This window comes from Alosa alosa, chromosome 1 (assembly GCF_017589495.1).
Source record: "Alosa alosa isolate M-15738 ecotype Scorff River chromosome 1, AALO_Geno_1.1, whole genome shotgun sequence".
Lineage (NCBI taxonomy): Eukaryota > Metazoa > Chordata > Actinopteri > Clupeiformes > Clupeidae > Alosa > Alosa alosa.
In genome coordinates this window covers 9,206,823-9,228,824 of record NC_063189.1, presented here as the reverse complement: position 1 = coordinate 9,228,824, position 22,002 = coordinate 9,206,823, and the positions used below count along the sequence as shown (strand labels likewise).

The window sequence follows — 22,002 nt, the reverse complement described above, 5'->3', positions numbered from 1 at the left end:
AGAGAGTGAAAGGGAGGGAGGGAGGGAGGGAGGGAGGGAAAGACAGAGGGAAGGAGAGGAAGAAGGAAGAAGAAAGGTGTCCTTCATTTTTGAACCAGGTAAGCCCCGATAGTCAGGCCTATAGCGCCGACAGCAGCCAGGCCAAAGATGGTCACTATGGACGGCCATGAGCTGCGAAACACACTCTCCTTTTGCCGGCCGTAGAGCTCCACAAACGCTTCCTGGGGAGAGAGAGAGAGAGAGAGAGAGAGGAAAATTATTTAAAATGAATCTAAAAGCCATTTTTGTATTGTTGTTAGAAGGTAGACATGCAGCATAATTTCAAAGCATTTGCAAACATCTTTATGCATTGTTTTGTTTTGACTGTAATGTGAGTGCTGTTTTGTCTTCTATGTCTCAGAAAGAATGTAGACCAATAGGGGTTGCAAAACTGAAATCATTGTGCATAACTGTCTATCTCTCTCTTTCTGTGAGTGAGTGTGTGTGTGTGTGTGTGTGTGTGTGATCACATGATCACAGCTCGCTGGGGGGGCCAGACTGTAAATGTGGGTTCCGATCTTCATGTTCATTCAGCACATGCTCTCACATGCAAGATGCCAAATACAAAAAGAGGGCAATAAAAAAAGTCCACATCCACCCCCTGACACACACACACACACACACACACACACACACACACACACACACAGATGGGTGTGCCACAGAAATCACAGAAATACACACAAATCATATTATGCCAAGTAAACGCCAATGTGATTGTGATAATTACCTTGGAGTGTTTATCATAAAAACCTTAAAACCTTAAAGGAGCATTTTTTTTGGGGAGATTAGCTTATTTATCATCTACCCCAGATCAGAGGATACATAGCCTATCCTTCTCTTCTCTGTGCATGCAATAACCCAGTCTGATTCCGTTAACCTGGTTTAGTTTAATTCAATAGAAGTGCGTTAGACTGTTTGCTCCATAGCTAGCCTATATGGCTAAAATGGAGATATAGGCTAACTGATGTAACTCATTGGAAACTGCATGAAGCCAGTGGCCAACTGGCCTTAGCTCTTCCGTTTCCTGAAGCACCTGACTGTCGACCACGAGTGTGCGAGAGAGTCGAGTCATGTGAACCAATCCCTGCATCACACTCACAGGATACACACTAACGTCGTCGGTGTATATGTCAGAGAATGTCAAACATATACAGTGTCGGAAAGGATACCAATTTGGTTCTATTCAGGGGGACTGATTCAGAGGAAGAAACCATCATCTCAGACAAAGGCGGTGGTATTTCTGTACCCTTGACCCTCCTGGCTGAGTTCTCACTATAGTTTGGAAATGGGAAGTTCTTGAGAATGACAGAGGTGGATGAGGATGTCCTCTCTGGCGCCCGCTGAGGGAAACCAGTCGGGTACAGGAAGTTGTCTCTAAAGGTGGAATCCAGCAGCAGGACCTCATGTAGTCTGACTGAGAATGGTTTCTCTATACAGAAGATCAGGGTCTTTATTTCAGCATGTATACCGCATATTTGATGGTAACAAAATAGCTCTCTAAATACTTCCATATAAAATGTTAAATATTCAGTTTTCATGTAAATATTTCCTGTCATGCACTGGAAAATAGAGGTTCTAGAATAATCTGCAATAGATGTAAATTATTCTAGAACCTCTATTTGTCTGGTTGAAGGAATTCAGTAAACCATTATGAATGCAATAATTTGGCACCTCAATTTACACTTAATGGCACAACAGTTGTTAGAAATGAGCGTGCTACAGTCTCATGCCATCTCTGCATTCAGTACAGTGAGAGTGCCGGTTGGGAGTCGAAGAGCAGGAATGCAAGAAAATGTGAATTCTGAAGGCATTTGCTGATATGATCTCACTTGAGCGATCCATCCCAAAAGTGCTACAACCAGACAAAACCATTTCCTTCCCGTCTCTTTCCGTTTTCTGCAGCCAAGGCCCCATAACCATAAACTAGAGACGGAGACATAGAAAATGTGCTCACATTGCATCTTCAATCCCACACCTGTGGGCTAAAAACCTGCAGGTACCGACATTTACCACCTCGGCCCTCGACGGCCTGTGATCCAAGGCGGATGTGAGGGAGTTGCAACGCAGACCGATGAGACATGTAGGTCATCAGGCACCCTAAGGACACCTCTCTCCCTCCTACCCCCCCCCCTCCCCCCACTCCTCCAACACACACACACACCTCCCTGCTTCTCTCTCTGTCTCACTGTCTGCTTCTGCACCCTTCCACGTGTGGATCACCACTGAATTGTGCATTAATTTGTGTAATGTGGGCCATGGTGAGACCACCGACTGTGAGAATGTGTTCTCAGCAGGGGGCCCCGTCTGCCAAAATAAAACTGTCTCTCTCTCTCTCTCTCTCTCTCTCTCTCTCTCTCTCAAACAGTTAATGTGCTGTGAACAAAACAACATGTCACAGTAAACGATCACTTGCCTTTGGTGTAGCCCGCACACTGACCGTCTTACCTTGGTTCTCAAGAGTCTCCTGAAACACTACATACAATGGCGCTGGAATACAGAGGTGATCTATTGCACACACTCCCATGGGGATCATATGTGCGGAGCCTGGGTAATCACAGGTGCTAATACACCATGACTCATGCAACACCGCAAGGATCTATTGTTATCAACTTGCTACGGGTCATGTTGGAGCAGTGAGGTCACTTTAATATAGCTATGAATTTAATATCCTGCCAGCTTCTTTGAGGAGCATCCCTGAAACTCTTCACCTCCCTCACATAGCATTTTGAATACTGCTCTGTTCACCTTAGATGTGGGAACTGCTTCAGAAAGCACTTGAGCCGCCAGATCATAGATCACAGATCACAGGAGGGAATCATGGAAGCACCAGACCGCAACTCCACCAGGGAGTATGACATGCTAGCGAAAAGTCAGGTGGACATCATAAGACACCCCCGCACCTCTCTCTCTCTCTCTCTCTCTCTCTCTCTCTCGTTCACTCTCTCTCTCGCTCAGACATACATGGGAGGAGTGCCCAGTGTACACAACTTACTCATGTGACTCCAGCACAGGGTCGACAGAAAAATCTGCAGCCTTCTCCTTTCTATTACAACACTTCTGTCTTGACACGCAAGCATGGTAAGTGCTATTGCTGGATATAGCAGCTGTACGTGGGCATGAGTAGGTGTCAACAGAGATATAAATATTTGTCAACAAAGATATAAATATGTCACAGTTTTCTTATTGCTGCTTCTGGCTTGCTTCTTTGATTGCCAGACTAAATTGGATTCAAGACTCCAATTGCAAGGTGGAAAAGTACTACTGCAGCTTCAAACAGCTCTTTTGAATGAAGGAAAATACCAGTAACTATCACAACTGTCTTCATGAGCGACTCTAAAATACATTCTGCATACGGAGGCAACTAAAATGGAATTATGAACACACATAGAAAAACACACCAGTGCTCCTTTAAGACAGCTCGGCCCCAACACCAGTGCAGTGGGAGCACCGAGGAGGAATGCGCTTACTTAAATGGGCCCTCTTTTAATAAAGTGAAGGGCAATCACATGGAGCCCCCGCAACCACAATCCCTCCCCGGTCACATCACTCTGCCTGCCCTTTTATGACGGCCCTGACTCGGCCATGTGAGATCCATAAAGCCCCAGAGGAACCCACAGCGAGCCCCAGACTAATGAAAGGCCAGCCGAGGGAGGGCCATGACCCGCAACTTGTTGCCAGTGCGCCATGGTTACCAGACAGCTTTGTGACATTAGTGACACAAATGAGGTGCTTTGTTGAGTTCTGTGTTCAGTTCAGTTCAGTGTGGTGGTACCTACCATCACCTTTGTGATGAGCAGAAAGCTATCGTTAAAGATAGTATAAATAGATAGATAGACAGCAAGTAAAAAGGCAAGTGTAAAAACGATTAGACAGGATCACTTGGATGTCTCATGACTGATTGTCACACTGATCTCACGAAGCAAGACAGGAAATTCCCAGTGGGTTTGAACTCTCACATAAACAAACACTTCTGCTGTTTACACAGACTGCAACCCAAAGACACGCACACCCATACACACACACACACACACACACACACACTGAAGCCTTCCAATGAGGACCAGCGCAGACGATAGGTGACAAAGCAGTAACCTTGTACCAGGCGGCAAGGTTGAAGCCACAGGTCTCAGGAGTGTCGTTCATCGACCCGCCTGAAGGAAATCCGATGACTGAATACTTTGGGTCGTGCTCATTACCGGCAGAATGCAGAGAGTCAGCACTGGCCGGGAACCGAAAGGACACAAAGCCCTTGGATAAAGTTGACACTCCACATCCAGCAAAACCTCAGGCTATTGATTTAACAAGCTGGCCAAGTAAAATAGAAGAGATGGCTATGACCGCCGATGTTTCAAACTGCATGGCTGCAGTATTAACAGTGGCAGAGAAGGGTGAGTATATGCCAAAGGAATGCAGGACGGACAAGTCGCTATCAGCATGATAGTCAGCATTAGAGCTACCTGAGATGGCACTGGCAGTACTGAGATAAAGTCTCATTTGACAAAACTTGAAATAAAAAGGATTAGGTTACAGCACTACAGAGAATAATCCTTTCTCTCTCTCAAAAAAAAAATCCTATGTTATTGACCTGGATACATTTATACAACTGGACTCCAATCTCCTGTGTGTTCAGGCGGAAGGTGAGATTGAAGGGCCGTGCAGCAGACAGATGCGCTCTGGTTGTCGTGCTGGCGAACCATGCCTGGAAGGGCCGTCTGTACGCGCTGGAAAACACCTGGGGCATCAGGGAGCGCCGCTGAGCTGGCAGCCCACATCTGAGTGCCAACCACTGCGCTGTCTGCAAAAATGACCTGCGATCGTCCCAATTCTCACTCATAAATATTCAAATGTGTGTCAGTGGCAGTGTGTGTGTGTACACAAAACACAAGCTTTCCCCAGGCCATTATCCAGTCTCCTGCAAAAATGGAATTTGATATGCCCATAAATCAACGGCAGCCATCTTGAGAATTCCTGTTTTTAACGGTTCCTCATTGCTCTTTTGGAAACAACCATGAATAAATCAAATAAAGCATGTGTGTAGGTGACATATTACTTCCAGTTATTATTTATTTATTTGTTTACTCTTTTTTGCAAGGACATGAACCATACCTAAATTCAATTTATTGTTCATTTATCTCTCATCAGCATGGGCTGAAAAATCCTTTTTGCCGTATTTTTCATAAAAGACAATGACCGTCTAGAGAAAATGTTGGACCAATAATCCAATTACTGTACGGATCCAATATTTCCATAATCAAATTTCCAACAGCCTGTCACAAACAATGTGCCGTAGCATTATGGCTGACTGGAAGAGGGTTGAGTGTGGTGCTCTGCTTCACTCTGTCCCACTTCTGACTGGCTGCCTCGCGCTGCCTCCACAGGTCCATGGGGCATTGGCTCATCACACTGCACTCTGGACTGACTGCCTGAGGCGACCCCCCCCCACCCCACCCACCATCTCTTTCCCTCCTCCATTCGTCAGCCTGGTGTCTTTTGGATAGCACCTGGCAATTAAAAAAGTCTAATTCTTCCCCCTCTCATACCAGTGTCACTGGAGATTGAGTCTCAGGAACCCTGTCACAGGCGATAGTCATCTCTCTCAAATGAAAGAGCAGCCGCTACTCAGCGGCCTGTCAGTTGCAATAGTATCAAGCAACTTGCTCCAATTATGATAAAGTAATAAAGTAATACTCCAGCCAGGATCACAGCCTTAGAAATGAGGTAAGCAAGAGATCAAGTACACAACAACAGGATCGGAAAATTGTAAAATTGCAAAATAAAATAGGCACTCTATAAATCACAGAGTCAAACACACACCATTCTAATGTCATAGTGTATTCTGAGCTTATTGTCTTGCTGCAGCACCACCTTTGAAGCGTTTGCCTGTCACAGAGCCTCCATGCCCAGCAGAACAGCACACACAGAGAGGCGATAGGGGAGTGTTCGTGTGTGTGTGTGTGTGTGTGTGTGTGTGTGTGTGTGTGTGTGTGTGTCCTTTTCATGATGGCCTGGCCCTGGCTCTGGCATCCCTCGAGAGGAGCGCTGACAAAAGCTCATGTCTGCAGCAGGCTCTCCTTGCCCGTTCCCCAGAGGGGCACTAACCAAAGAGCGGCGCTGTCTGTCTCTTACTTCTATAAATAAACTGCCGAGCGAGCAGGGGGCCAGAGAGAGAGCCACGCCCGCTGATCTGGTCAATCTAACGAAGCCGCTCCAGCCTCAGCTAGACACGGCAGGATGCAGGAAGAGGAGGATGCTGAGTCATCACCTGCTGCTGAGCGGAGGTGGAGAGGAGAGGCCACAGGGTGGAGGTAAGCAGAGTGAGAGGGCGCCCCCATCACCACACCCTTAGCAACATCGCCCTGCCCTCTGGAACAATAGGGGTTTACCAGAGGCCAGGAGGCACAATGTGTCCATACCGACCCATCACGACGACAATTGTTTCTATTCGGGGGACCTCTTTGTGACTGTGTTTCATTCTGTGTTCTATTCAACACAAATTCAATTGAACTGAATTAGATTTTATAAAAAGAAACTGAAGGCGCACAGCAGGCTTTCCAGACCTGATCTCCGGATGCCTTGACCGCATGTCTGTGCGTTGAGGGATTCATCCTTTTCACAGCACAATGCCTCCCGCTGACAGTCGTTAGTCCCATATCTTACAATTTATGTGTCATCTGTGACCTTTGTCCAATTTTCAAGACTCAAAACCAAACGCCTCCCTCATTAACGACATATCGAAGACGCCTTTGTGGTAATGAGGGTCAAACGCTCAAGGTCTTATCTTCTACTACCACGCTTCATGAGGTAATGTGATGTAATGATAGAAATGATGCGCCTATATCCTGTGGATCTCACTCCAGGCACAGCACATACACACACACACACACACACACAAACTTGGTTGAGATGAGAGAGGTATGAGGTATGAGGTATGAGGATCCTTTAGGCAGAGCTGCCAACCCTCACGCATTCGAATGGTCTAAGAGCATGTGGAGCCAATCAAATGAATGAATCTCACTCTCAATGTGTGAGAGTTGGCAGCTCTGCTTTAGGACATGCTCCATTGCCTCTGGACTAGAGAGTAGCCTAGGCCTCACTTCCCAGACTGTGGGAATGTGAACATTCCCAAGTAGCATGTGCCATCTTGTGCGACATACATCCCATCTTGTGTAACTGCTATCTTGCCCAACTTCCATGGTCCTTTCCAGGCTGCGAAACCCTCCCCCACTGACCTCAGCATGGGGCCTTATGATCAGACTGGTCACATGACTAATGCCACCCCAGCATAATCTACGTTGTCATGGGGCTGTTGCTCCGACATCATAGGCTGAGGCTCTCCGGTGGTTAACCTCGGCCTGCGCCCACTGGATTACATCAAAACCCACATCAGGGACAGGACGCCAGTGGCTCTGGGCACACGCCATTGTTTATACTTGAATCCTAGCAACAGTCACTTGTCGAGGGCCCAGGCCTCATGTCATTAAAAGCAAAGAGGGGTACCCACAAGGAGGGAGAAGGTTCTCCAGTTACCCTTGGAAAGACCATGCACAAAAGAGGCTGAAGCTCTCCCTCTCTCTCTCTCTTATACCCTCTCTCTCTCTCTCTTATACCCTCTCTCTCTCTCTCTGAGAGAAGCATAACACAGTATTTTTGTGTTGGGAATGAAAGTTACATGTTGCTCTTACAGGTAGTAATGATCACATGTTGAGGTGTCTTACAGGTAGTAATGATGACATGTTGAGGTGTCTTACAGGTAGTTATAATGACATGTTGAGGTGTCTTACAGGTAGTAATGATGACATGTTGAGGTGTCTTACAGGTAGTAATGATGACATGTTAAGGTGTGTGTGTGTGTGTGGGGGTGTAGCCTAGGCACAACACACTGTTGCCCTGACACAAACACCTCACACAAGGACAGAGCAATCGATTCAGTTTCTGCACTGCAGGTGAAAAAAGCAAAAACAGTGTGTGCGCGTGTGTGTCCAAACAGTTAAAACCTTGACGAGGAGATTACAAACATACCATTCTTCCCTGAGAGAGTGGGTGTAACAAGCACAAACTCAGCGTAGGTCTGGACAGCAATGAACTTTTCCATAATGCCGAGGCCAGTTACACCGAAGCTCAGAAACGGCCCTGGCAACCAGCAGACACCCGCTGCCAGCCTAAATGTCTGGTAACCATGGAAATAACGGCGCAAAGACGCCGTGGAGACAACACTCGATGGCCAAAAGCATGATTCAGCTCCTTTGTAAGCTCTCAATCTTCCCCCTTTATTATGGCAATAGGTGCAGGAGCATATTACAGAGTGAAATGTGAAAACCGCGCTGACTGACATAACACCAACAAAAAGAAAAGATCAAAAAGAGACAAAAAAATCATATCATTCATCTCCCATCCATTCTGTCTCCTCTTTCACTGGTTTTGCCCTCTATGCAGCTACAAAATAATGATAGCAGTCAGGTTTTGGCAACAAGTTTCCACTCTTTCTGAACATTGCCACACAATGGTGCTTGGTTTCAGGTTCACCATTCTCTATAAGTGAAGTGAACACTGACTCCAACTTGGTAAGATTAAAGGGTTTCAGATGACCATTAAAATGAAAAGAAAAACAATGACCTATGTGAGAAAGGTCCTCAAAGGAGATCTTTGAAGTGGAGCCGAGAGAATCAAGGCCTTTTTGTCTCTCTGTGGCTTATCTGTCTTAGAGACTGCTGGAGTTGAAGAAGCAGAGTATTACTCCTAAAGCAGTGGAAATGAAAATAGTTTCAGGCTTGACTTGGTATTGCAGTGTAACAGAGTGAAATGCAGGGGAAAGGGGCCTTTAGACACATTCCAAGGCAAGGGGAAGCAGGTTTGATTCCGAGCAGGTGCGACAACATAACACACGTTACTTTTGCAGCTGGCTCCCTGGAGGGATGACACTCTTGTTACAGAGCTGCAATGCAAATTATGATGCTAAAATAATAAATCAATGCTTTGCATGGACTAAAGTCTTTGAACAATGTTGAAGAATAATCACAGAGGACCACAATGGGGGGCTTTTTTGCCCCCTTATCAATCTGACCCAGTTCTGCATGTACATCTTTCATAACCTGTATGTAACAGGCCATGTAGGCTGAGCATTCAAAATCCATGGCAGGGATTTTCCCCCACAATTAGTTCATGCTAGCCTGACGAGCCAGACCCACATTAAAATGTAGGGTCTGGAAACTCACCGTTCGCAGTGCTGAGTCCGAGGGGCGGGATAATCAGTTGTCTTTCAAATTCCCTCTGCATGCAATAGGACAGCGGCAGCGCTATGAGTCCCATGCGTTTCCCACCAGCAGATCTAGTTGGCTAGTTCAAACGTTTGCCAACTTAATAAAAGCTTAACTCGTGTCACACTGTTTGCTAACAGCAACATCCATCTTATTTGTTTTCAAGTAGCAGGGAATTCAAGCCAAACCGTTGCAACTCTGCCATCAATCATTATGTTAAGCCCACCTAACGACTCTATACACGATTTCATTGGCCTGATTAAGTTTCGATTTCTGGAGCTCACAAGCCAATGGAGAGTTGCTAGACTAGCCCTGGCAGCAAATGTAATTTGCTTCCGCTAGGGGCGCGTCTAGATTTCTAGGCTAAGTTCATGCTTGATCGAGAGGGGAAAGAGTCTTAGCAAAGAGAGGACAGAGTCAGGAGGTTGTTCTCCTAATCACCTGACCAAACTGAAACGAAAACAAGAATACGTGGAAAATGAAGTTTCTTTCCTTTACAAACTGACACTGCTATATGTGTCAGTTACCCCAGCTCCTCTGTCCCCATATACGGAGGCCTTCGTCCCCACCTCCGCTTGGCTCTTTCAGCACTGCCGTCATTGTGCTGGGAGAGAGAACAGAGAGCAGGGAAAAGTTCAGTGGCCTCCCCCTGTGCCCAGCTGATTTCCCAGCCTGGCCTTGCCCTGAGGAATGAGAGGAATGCCATGGTGCGAGGAGGGAAAACAATCCCACTTTGTTTCATGGTGCTAAATGCCATGGGATGCAGCTTGAGCATCCAGAGCCTCCCTTAACTCCGAACCACCCTCTGGCCTGTGGACTAGCAGGCTTCAGGCCCAGCTGTTTAGGCAGTAAAAGATAATGGATGGCCAGGGACAGATCTTGATAACTGCTTGCAGCCTACTGGGTCTCCCTGAGAGAAAAAAGAGTGAGGTCTAGTATGTGTGAAGAGATACAAAGTCTACACTTTGTTTTGTAGTTTCATTTTTCCTTCAGCAAACCAATCAGTCTGATTCGAACCAAGCTCTTTCTAGAAACCATGTTTCGAACTGCCTAGATTTACTGTTATAGCATCAGCATACTGTAGGTGTACCAGGTTACGACAGAAGTGTCCATAAGTATTATAAACATTATATTTAATTGATAGACAATAATATATTGACATAGGCTTCTTCTATTGTCAGTAAATGTCATTAACATTAAATGAAAGTTAAATGTTGATTGTACATGACCAAACAAAGAGAAAAGCATATAGAATATATCATAATCTATGTCCATACTACCATGAGCAGGACCATGAAAATAAGCACAGTGTTAAATGACGATAAATGGCCTATTGTTGAGTAAATTCCCTCTGGCAAAGAGAGATGATAGACATGAAGGTCAAAAGCACTTTTATACTCAAGGTTGTTTGGTATGTGACTTGACTGCTCTATAGCCTATTCTAAGTGGCCTTAGCTGCATTTGGGATTTGATTAGTATTTACTGGGAAGAGTGAAGCCCTCTCAATGCCATGAACCAAGTAGAACACTTTGAAAACTTTTATGGCTGAAAAATTAAAGGTCAAGTTGGTTTTAATCATATGAAAATGGCACTTTTCCACTGCAGATTAATAGGTTTTCCCCCTCTAATGATCTGCTATAAGAGTAGTGAAATTCAAATGAGAGGAGAATTAATGAGTTTATAATGTTCCGCTGCAGGCCAAAGACCTTGATGGAACATATTTTTGGGATAGTTTAAGGACAACCTCTGCGGGAACAACTAAGATATCATATAGTATGATATTTCGCAACGCAATTTAGTGAACATTAATGGACATTAACATCAATATCCAAACACTATCTTTTGCAAAATCACACGTTTGGCTAGTTGTTACCTGAACATATGCACAAATTGGCTGCCATTTTATGTATGGCTGTATGCCTCTTCAGACGTGTCTGGTGCCCTCGTCTTTGGCAGAGTCAGCTGCCCCTCCCTGTGCCTCTGCCTGTGTGATGTGGCTGAGCTACTGTTTCACCGTCACAGTTTAATAAAAAATCTGCTGTTTGTAGTTAGACAAAAGCCCCCCCCCCTTGTGACATCCCTCCTCCACTTGTTAACATCACCCCACAGATCAAAGGCTCCTAATCACTGCTGCTACTGTGCCTGGGCTGTTTTTGAGTGCTTTCTGACTGAGGCCTTTGTAATGGAAGAACATGGATGTAATATTCTGTCTTTATTAAACAAGGTTAGACAAGGACAAAGATCGTAGCAAAGTTAAGTCAAGCTACACATTGGAAAAGGCCGGGGGGGGGCGTTTGTTTTGTCATTATATAGCTGACCTGCTAATTAAGACATAAAATTGGAGTGTGTCAACACAAATTAACAAGGCACTGAAAATTGAGTCCCCCTCACACAATATTGTCTTTTAACACTCAAACAGACAGTGCACTTAACTTTGGAAAAATAGAATTTCATTAGGCCCAATAAGAATGGTTTATATTGTTCATATTGAGTGAATGAAACCATGTCTAGACATTGGGTTTTCCAAACTGTGAATGTTTGGGTAGATCAAAAGTAGCAAAACGCACCCATTAAATATTAAGTCATAAAAGTGTTTACTCAGGAGGTGTTGGGGGTATGAATCATGGCGCCATGCAAAGCCATGGTAAAATAAAAAGGGCATCAATTTACTGCAACCTAACTGGGCTCAACTGTTTTTGGTCACCCCTCACATCATTGCTAAGCAGATTTTCACTATGTGCCACAAAGAGAATGAACAACTTACAGTACATGACATCAAGTCTTTTAAAAGGAGCTTTGCCTTAATCTTACATTATTAAAAAATCTCTTGAATCATGCTGAGTCACGAGTCATACTGAGATCATTTTCTTGGTGAGGTAACTCTGAGATCAGCAAACATTATATTTCACTGTTGGTCACATGTCCCAGAATGAGCCTGTTTACTGGAAAAACATTGTTTTCCCTTGATGCATGACAAAGCAAATGTCACGAGTTTCACACATCTAAGCACACTTACTGTCACACACACACACACACACACACACACACACACACACACACACACACACACACAAACACACACACACAAGCACTGCAAATTAATGTCATATGAATTATTTCCAGATTGACTGTGAATTTGGTACCTCATGGTTAGATGAACTAGTTCCCATGGTTTATGAAGGCTATGGTCATAATGTTTGAATGGCAGGTATGGTGGCTTAGGGCTTCTGTTTCTTATCGGAAACAAAAATCAAAACAAGCAATAGCGGCACCTTCTATACTCACACAAGGAATTTGGACAGGCCTGTGTGAAAGCTAGTCACAAAAATAAGGGCTTTAGTTGAAGCTGTGAAAGGAGGCTTGTTAGGGGTGATATCCATCTTCTGAACGAGTTGTGCTTTCTGTGCGTCAAAAGCTGACAGAAAAAATGTGCGTGAAGTGGCGAGGGCCTCCTCGCAGAGGAGGATCTGTGTGGCGGCGCTCGGTAGAGGTACGTGGGAAACACTCCCCTCCAGCTTTCATCTGCCCAACATCACACACACATCACTTTCCAACACATCAAAAGCCATCAGGCGCCATCAAAGATGAAGGCAGTCTGCAGAGAACGAGGAGAGGGGAAAGAGAATTCATTCTGCCACCAGTAACTGCTCATCTGACTTTGTGTGTGTGTATGTGTATGTGTATGTGTATGTGTGTGTGTGTGTGTGTGTGTGTGTGTGTGTGTGTGTGTGTGTGTGTGTGTGTGTGTGTGTGTGAATCCTCTTTGTGATGCTGTTTGTTTTTCTTCCCTGTCACCTATACGCTACCCTTGTGCATTGTACTTGTTGAGTGACTACACAGCTCTTGGAAGTCACGGCTGAATTCAAGGCTTGAGTTTAAAACGGATAGATCTTAATGCTGAGGTGAAATCTTCACTCGCTAGCTACCTGTGTAATTCAATCCATTGCCTGCAGCATGACTTACAGTAAGCCACGGGTCATGAGCTCAATTCCCAGGGATCACACAATGTAAAACACACTGTCACAGTATGGCTGCAGACACTGGACACCAGTATCTCCTGCTGGATCAAATATAGGCTGGCTAATGGATAGCTGGAAGCGCAGTATCTCTGGTGCCTGGTTAAAATATCTGATGGTGGCCCTGTGACAGGAAGTAACCGTTCTCAGGGCTAATTACTCCCTCCAGGGCTCTCTCGTGTGTTGCCCACTGACAGTGGCACATTATTGATTTCACGCCCTCGCATCAGCTTGGGCTCTGCCAGGGAGGGAGTGGCTTGCCCGGGTAGGGGAGTGCCACAGTCTTCAGTGGGTTCGCTCGATCGTTTGTTCACTTGTTTCATAATTCCATGAGTGGGTCTCGCATGGCAGCCAAGATTGCTTTAATTTTTTTCACTTCCTGTGACAAATTCATTCATCATCCTTTTCACTTCTCCTTTTGAAATTGTGTGTGAAAATAAATGCAGTTGTGCAACCATTCTGAAGGGCCAACACTCTGAACACTGCATTCCATTGTGTATGTTTACAAAAAAGTTCAATTCAACTCCAAACTGAGGGTGAGATTGTGGTTGGCTTTATTTCTGTTGGTTGTTGATCTGTTTACAGAATCTGACTCTTGCTGTTGCAGAGCCAAAAGCACTGAGCAAAAAAAAACATAAAAAAAACAGAACAGCGCAGTGATATTTTATTCATAGAGTCATGGAAACAGGACCATAAATAGGAAAGAAAAGCACTTGGAGACAACCAAGCGACCTCCTGCAGCCTTACTGAAGTCAGAGGTGGCATATCTGCCACCGTCCAGTGCACAGCTCAAGCAATCAACAACTAGCAAGGTGTTTCAGCTGCGAAGGCCCCACACAGGAGGAGGCAGGCAGATCTCTATCTGTCTCTATCTCCAATTTCAACTCCCTGTTCCCATGCTGGTGTACACATCTCTCCTCTCCACACACACACACACACACACACACACACACACTCGTCCAGGTGTCAGCATAATGTGACAGTGCCATCTCTCATGCGCACAAGCCACGTGTCACAATCTTCTAATGTTTTCATAATAAGGCAATTAACTGTCGCTCTGGAGGCGTGCTTGCGCGTCTATATTTAGAGGCGTCTCGCATAGCCCTGCATATTTCAGAGTGCTCGCAGTCACCTGACACTGTCGGCAGTATCTGCAGGTACATGGGAAGAGGAGAAGACCTGGGCAGGCTGGCGGTGGGCAGCTCTTGTTTTGAGGGCAGGCCATTTAGTGTCAAAGATTATGCCAGGGATGTATAATTTATCTGTGTGTGTTCCTCCCCCGCTAAGAGTTAATTTGTGATGTCAAGACAGCCTCTCAGGATGCAGGAACGCTCAGCCGTGACGACCGTGTGCAACCAGAGGAAGGAAACTGAATACGCGCACAGACCTGCACACACACACACACACACACACACACACACACACACACAACAAACCTCTCAGTGCCAACATGGAAAAACCACATAAGAGCACTGGTGACCATGAATCATAAAAGGAATCCTCCGACGAAATGAGGGATTAACAAAGTTTTAAACACAGCCACACTTGAATTACATCATTTTGTGCCACCCACAACAACCAGCAATAGCACCAACACACGCATGCATGCACGCACGTACGTACGCACGCACGCACGCACGCACGCACGCACACATTTTGCACATATATACTGACATCCCTTCAGGAATAGCCACATCCATAGTTCACATGGATCTAAAATAGTCTTGGGTGTGTGAACACCCACTGACCTGATGTCATTGTCCACCATGCAACGGAGCCTCCACACCCTCCGAGGGGCCCTAAGGAAAGCAACGCCCAGGTGGTCCCCTCTATTTATTCACCCACCACGGCAGACGTGGCTAACGACAGCGCAGGCGCCCACGAGAGGGGGCCCTGGAATGAGCAGTGGAAGGGTGTGGAGGACCTGAGGGAGCCAATGAGACTTGGCCCAAGCTAATGGCACCAGCGCAAGGTGCCTATACACAGCCTTCAAACATGCTCCATAGAGGAAGAGCTAGAGTACCTTATACATGGGAGCTCTGTTCAGTTTTCAATCTGCACTGGAGACCCATTTTAAGGCAATGAAGATAGATATTTGTTGACGTATGAAGACAACTCTCTACCCTGATTGATATGCCACAAGGATGCAATGCTTTCTGATACTAGTGTTTATTTCTTATTTCCACCGCTAGTGTACGCAGTGGTCATATAGGTTTAGTCATAGTTTTTTTTCTTCCGGATATTTATTTTACTTTTTTTCAGTCATTTTGTGTCCACGATTCCCAGGACACTGAAAGACCGGGCTGCACGAAACTTGATAGGCATGTAGCCCACAAGGATGACCCGGAACCATTTTCATTTTAATCCCTCACCCCCCTGCCGGATTGGACCCCCGAAAGGAGGGTAGGGCGGACACACTTTTCTGTGAATATTCTTGAGAACCGTAGGGCCTAGGAGGACCACATTGTTTTTGTACATTGGGCTCAAGAGGCCATGTCAACCCATCCCATAGCCCCTCATTTACGTTATAGCGCCATATAGTTAAAAATGAAAAAGCAAAACTACGGCCCTGTAATCTTTGGCTGACGTGTTCAAAACTGCACAAAATGACCTGTAGGATCACTATGACACCCTATGAATGCATGCTAAGCTTCGTGGAATTCCATTTATGGGGGGCCATACAATAAATTAATTTATTGACATTTAGTGACTATACACAAATCAGCCTGCAGATGTTGGTGTTGAGTGAAGGGTTGCCGGATGAAGTTGAAATGTACACACAAACACACCCACATAAAGACACACACACATGCCACACACAGGCAGGCACACACACACACACACACACACACACACACACACACACACACACACACACACACACACACAGGCATGCACATGCACACACACACAGACTCACAAAAACACACACATATACACATAAACAGTAACACACACACACACCATAACCCCGCCCCCACACACACACACACTCACAAGCGAACACACACACACAGAGAATCACACATATACACAGAAGCAAACACACACATGCACACACTCATTTACATACACAAACATTGCGAGAGTAGGGGATGGAGTAGGAGCTAGAGACAAATTGACAAGTGTGATTTATTTTTGCGGAGAGAATGTGCAGGACTGGGCGGCGGTCATATTTTGTACCGTTCTGCGGTACATCTAGTTTGGCCTTGATGTGGTCACAAGGCTATATTGAGTGGATTTACTATTACAAATTACAACTGAAGCAAGGTTGTTTACCAGAAGCTAATAGCATGGAAGGATGGCCAGTTTTGGCAATCTGCTTGGCACTGCCACATAGTGACCTGAATGTGAAGGCAGCTCAACACCCAGAGATCAATATGGGAGTTACCTCTAATCCAAAGAAGCTCTAAGAGCTTCCATCAAGGCCCAAAATCTCCTCAACTAATTAGATGTCACCTCTTCAAGTATGTTCATGATTGAATGGGGGAGGAGGAAAAAAACAGCAAAAAGAAACATTGGAAAATAAAGAGAGAGAGAGAGAGAGAGAGAGAGAGAGAGAGAGAGAGGGAGAGGCAGTAGGCCTGTAAATTTGTGTTTTTGTTCGAATGATAAATTCTGTACAGCTGAGATTAGCCGCCAGAGATGATCACTATAAACAGAGCGGGAGCAGATGGCTGAGGCCCAGACCGGCTCTTGCGAGAGGCCCAGCTGAGGGGGACACACTGGCCGAGGCGCTGACCCTCTGCAGAGTCCAGCTCACTCACTTTGCATGCACCGCCACATAGAACCTGGACTGTACAGCGCGAACAGTGCCTCTTTTCATACCACGGCCCAGAGCTCACTCAGGGCACCATAGGTACTCCATTTTGAATGTACTGTACAGTTCTCCAGACACCTCAGGAGACACCTTCTTGTTTGCCGCTTTCCTTTCTGCCATCAAGATGTACCGCAGATATCAAGGCAGTGTAAATCTGTGCCGGAATCAGCGGTAGATTTTGTTTGACATGTTGATTTCTCCTTTTCCATTCTTTTACAGGACTGTTGGCTTTTCATCAGCTCCAGTGCTCCAACTTTCCCTTTCATCTTCAGTAAACACCGCCTCCTGACGAAGAGAAATCACTTCCTCTTGTTCTCTACCCTCTCAACTTTGAAGTGAAGCGGAAATGTTGTTGATATGGCTGTCTGTGACCCTTAGCAGATGCACTGGGAGTGTCATGCAAGAGTGTTAACTGGGCTTCTCTCTCTGCCACAGAGACTTGCCCTGTGTTCTAAACCTGCTATGAATGTATTTGGGGTGTAGTGTCAGTGGCAGAACTAGAGGAAGCAATGAAATGGTAGTAGCAATGCCAGCAAACATCAAATCATTGCAGCCAGAAGAATGTGCAAATACAGGAGACTGTGCAAATACATTATTTCCTTACTGCCAATGTTGTTTATTATCAGTTTTTAAAGGTACTCTCGGAGGAACCAGCTCTTAGCGGCGAAGTAGGAAGTAACATCAATCCGATCAATGGCTGGACCAATGATTTTAAAGTTAACACAAAGTCTACGCCCATTAGGATGCTACAACTGGAAACATTTCCCCAATGAAGCGATGCCAGATCTTCTTCATAAAGTGAATGGGTCTGGTGATATCATTCTAGTTACAAATACCTCAAAATCCAGAAAGGATACAGCACACACGCACAAAAAGAGAAAATGACAAAAGAAATACAGGCAACATTAGGGACAGAATTGATTTCTACGATTTTTGCAAAGGACCTAAACTGTCCCTTTGATCACACCACTCACAGCATAAAGTCAGCAACCGCAATGTGCACGATGATGTCGAAATAAAAACATTTTTGTTTATCCTCATCAGAAGCCCCTGCCTCACAAGCACCCCCAATCCCCACCTAGAGTCCCCACCTTCTGCCATGAAGCAACCACATGTCTGGGTCAGACATGCAATTTAAGAGGCTGGCAGTCACCACTGTATCCAATCACCCGCCCCTTAAACATCGACACACAAATAAACACAGGTGCTCCGCGCGTGGGCTCAGGGAGTGATTATCCTGTCAGGCAAAGGAGCCCTGCTCCTTAATCTAGCCTCAATTGCTTTTTCTCAGAGGAGAATGGCGGGGGTTCCCAGCTGAAATTAGAGAATAAGAATGTGTGTGTGTGTGTGTGTGTGTGTGGGGGTGAGAGACATAGAGTTGGGTGTTCGTGTGTTTGTCAGTGTGATATACTATGTGCAGAGTAAGTAAATGTTAGGCTTATGATGATATTTCAGACTAGACAGAGAGACAAACATATTTAGTCTGTTATTGTTGTAGTTAAAGAACTGTTGTGATTAGGAAAGCACAGCCGGATTTGCAGACTCAACAACACGGAGACCACGGCTCAACTATTTTGAGCAGAACCTGCATTCAAATAACAGGAAACAGAGAGCCAGCCCGGCCTCAGAATTTTCCAAATCCAACTCACATAGAGCACAAAGTCACTTCTGAGTTAATTAGTGGCACACCTATCTGGATTTAGTGTGTGGAAACTCCTCACCCACAAATGACCTCTCACATTACACCCAGTATGCCTGAGCATCTGCCTTGAGTCTAGTGACAAACTTGTGACCACTGTTCAAACATTGTCACTTGATTAAATGCGACAAAGTTCACTATTGGATTCGAGCTCCGAGCTCTAACGTATAGTCTGAGTGCATGTTTTTGTGTCATTCAGATCAGTTAATATTTTTAACAGCAGGTTGATATGCTCTACAATGTCCCAACCTGACCATTTCAGGAGAGAGCCTACTTCTTTATTTGTGTAATACAGACCTTCATTGTTTACACTGGAATAAATGATGTATATAATTATGCTCCAGTGAGCATTACACGGTGCATTTTGTATGCATGTCGGTCCTTGATTATGTTGGTTATGTACTGTATGGCCCCTAGTGATGTGTAAATGGAAATTCAGTGATTAAAACCCACATCAGAAGACAATGTTTTGCCCTCTTCCAGACAGATGAGATTCAGTTTCGTTTTAAACTAAAAAGAGCTCCCTTGTAGCTCACTGAATTGAAGAGGGAATGGAACTGTTGGAGCTGAGTGAACAACTCTCCTGCTCTGGGCCTCTTTGCAGAGGGATCCTTTGATATGGGGCCCAGCTTTGCCATCTTCTGGAGGTCGGGACTCAGGGGGAATGTTAAACGCTTCTTCCTTAAATATGACATTCTATCCATACATCATTGATGAAGCAGCATGCACCCCTCCGGACAGAGAGGCTGAATAATGCAGACGCATGTTAAAGTTTTCGTTTGAACAGCTCCCTGCTAATTAGCCTCTAATTTTTTGCTGTTCGTTTTCTGCCGGCTGCAGAGGAGACGCCACCACACTCCCCCAACCCTGGCCCTCCCCTTCAACTCCAACACTTGCTCTACTAGGCGTGTCTGATAGACACCAAGCTGCATCTGCTTCTCTGGTTGAGCTGGGACACTATCAGACAACTCAAAAGCCTCGAAAGCTTTGCCTCTTGAAAGGTTGATGAAACCAAAATGAGATGCTTCACTTCAACATACTACAAACTTATGTTTTTGAGTATGCCTTTCTCTATGTTAATATGTAAGTAGGCTACGTACCAGGAAAGCCAATCCATCACTTACCACCTTAGTCAATATAATGCTCTGTGTGTTTTTGCCCGGAGGGGCCATTCAAATTATACTGACATGTGCCCTGACATGCGTCCTCCGGGCTTCCGGATGACTGAATTGATTTTCTGCACTGGATAATGGCTGCCATCTCCCTCCTCTCACACATCAGTTAGGCCACTCTCTGTCCCCGTCATCCATCCAATATGAGACCTTCTCTGTGACACTCACATCCAATACGGTCCAACAACCTCAGACTGTTACACCTTTTACTGCAAGTATTTCTTGGCCTGTGATTCTGGTGCACTGTTTAAAAATGTAGCTCTACTTGGGATTTTGAAGGACACAATGTCAATGTTTGCTTTTTATTTGACATTTTATTAGCAACTCTGCATTAGTCTGGAGTCTGATTTCAAATACAGTTCCAAACTATGTACAGGAGATCATGAGCCTTAGGTAAGCTGAGATGAAACCTGTATTATTCTCTCGTGTTTCAACGAAGTAGTGAGCTTCTAATGCTCCGCATCTGTCGACGGATGCCATTGAAAAAGCTCAACATGACAGGCGCACTGGGGGCGTGTGGGAGGTGTGACGGACAGCATCAAGCCTTATTGGTCATACACACAGGACAAACAGCGAGCTTCAAATCAGCAACTCACGAAATGCAAGCGTCATTCTTAAAGAGGCGTTACCACACGCGCAAGGCATGTATACATAAAAAAAGAAAAAGGAAAAGAAGAAACGCTGCTGCCGGAAAGAGACAGCGCACGATACGTACCCAGCCTCCATTCTCCTGGATCCAGGCTTGAAGTGGTCCATTGAGGTACTCTGTCATCCAGCCCGCAATGTTGTCCACTTGCGACGTCATCTCCTTATTAACGCACTCCACGCACACTGTTCCCCCAAACTCGAAAAACGCTATTATTCGCCCCCAATTGACCCCATCCCTAAATAACTCGTCAACCACTGCGGTGAACCTACGATGCGCAGTGATGGATGTAAGATGCAGTTGCATAGACATCTCTGCAAAGTCAGGCTGGTACAGTCTTTCGAGTTCATCACCAGCTTCGCGTAAAACTCGATGAAGTGCGGCATGTTGGTCATATGTGGAAACTCTGCCCTTACGTGGAGCGCTATCTTCCTCAGCCGATGTTGCATGGCACCGCCGAGTCACTAAAGTAGGTGCGTCCTTTAGGCCGTTGGTAGATGAGTCTATTTCGTCGGTAGTGTGGAATTCCCACGCATATCCCTTTTTTGTCAGTTTGTAATGGATATACTTTTCCACAATATTGCGGTTATCGTAGGGTTTCTCGTTAGCCATGATAGATACTTCTTGTAGCAAACAGCACACTGGCAACGTCGGAGCGTTAAAATATATCCATCTTCAGTGCAAGCATTCTGATTATCTCTGTGAAGTAAAGGTTCGACATAATCAAAATGATACAAATGATACAAATGTAGACACTTGTTATAAAGCATGCAATGGTACCTTCTGTTTCCTAATGTAATTTCAAAGACAAGCATAAACTTACTCCTGTCCATATGCTGGCCAGTAATATGACCCATCAATATGTGGTTAGTAAAACGCCCACTTTTCCTGCTGCGAAAATCCTTCGATGTGAATCAGGATATATATCCGTATAGATGACAGTCCATGACAACATTAATCTGTTCTAAATGCACGACAGCACTCGAGGTCTTGGACGATCGGAGAGCGAGAGAACGATATTCTGGCAGACTACAGTAAACTGTTGGGAGTGGAGCTCCTGAAAAGACGGAAGGGAACGAAATAATTTCGGAGCGCGTTTATTCGAGTTTTCATCAGCGTAGTGCTTGCAACGCCGAGTCTTGAGCGATCTTGCAATACACCATTAGCTTCCCCGTGTTCGTGCAAGAAATGAACATCTAGCATTCATCTCGGCACAACTTGCCCAAGTCGCATTCAGGATCCATTCGACTAGAGTGAATCCTGTGGCAGGCAGACTTGGCTTGTCTGCCTCTGCTGGGAGCGTTGAATCGCGTTGACGACTCTGAGGTATTTCCTGTACACTACGTCACTCAT

At 45.3% G+C, this 22,002-nt stretch overlaps 1 protein-coding gene across 1 annotated transcript; it reads right to left on the bottom strand.

Annotated features, from left to right (window-relative positions):
- bcl2b (BCL2 apoptosis regulator b) lies at positions 1-21,956 on the bottom strand. The gene is made up of 3 exons (XM_048241095.1): positions 21,473-21,956; positions 20,719-21,348; positions 1-221 (listed from the first exon to the last, which is right to left on the bottom strand). The coding sequence occupies exons 2-3, from the start codon at positions 21,259-21,261 to the stop codon at positions 84-86; spliced, it is 681 nt and encodes a 226-aa protein (XP_048097052.1). The 5' UTR covers positions 21,262-21,348; positions 21,473-21,956; the 3' UTR covers positions 1-83.
- Positions 21,957-22,002: the final 46 nt, after the last annotated feature.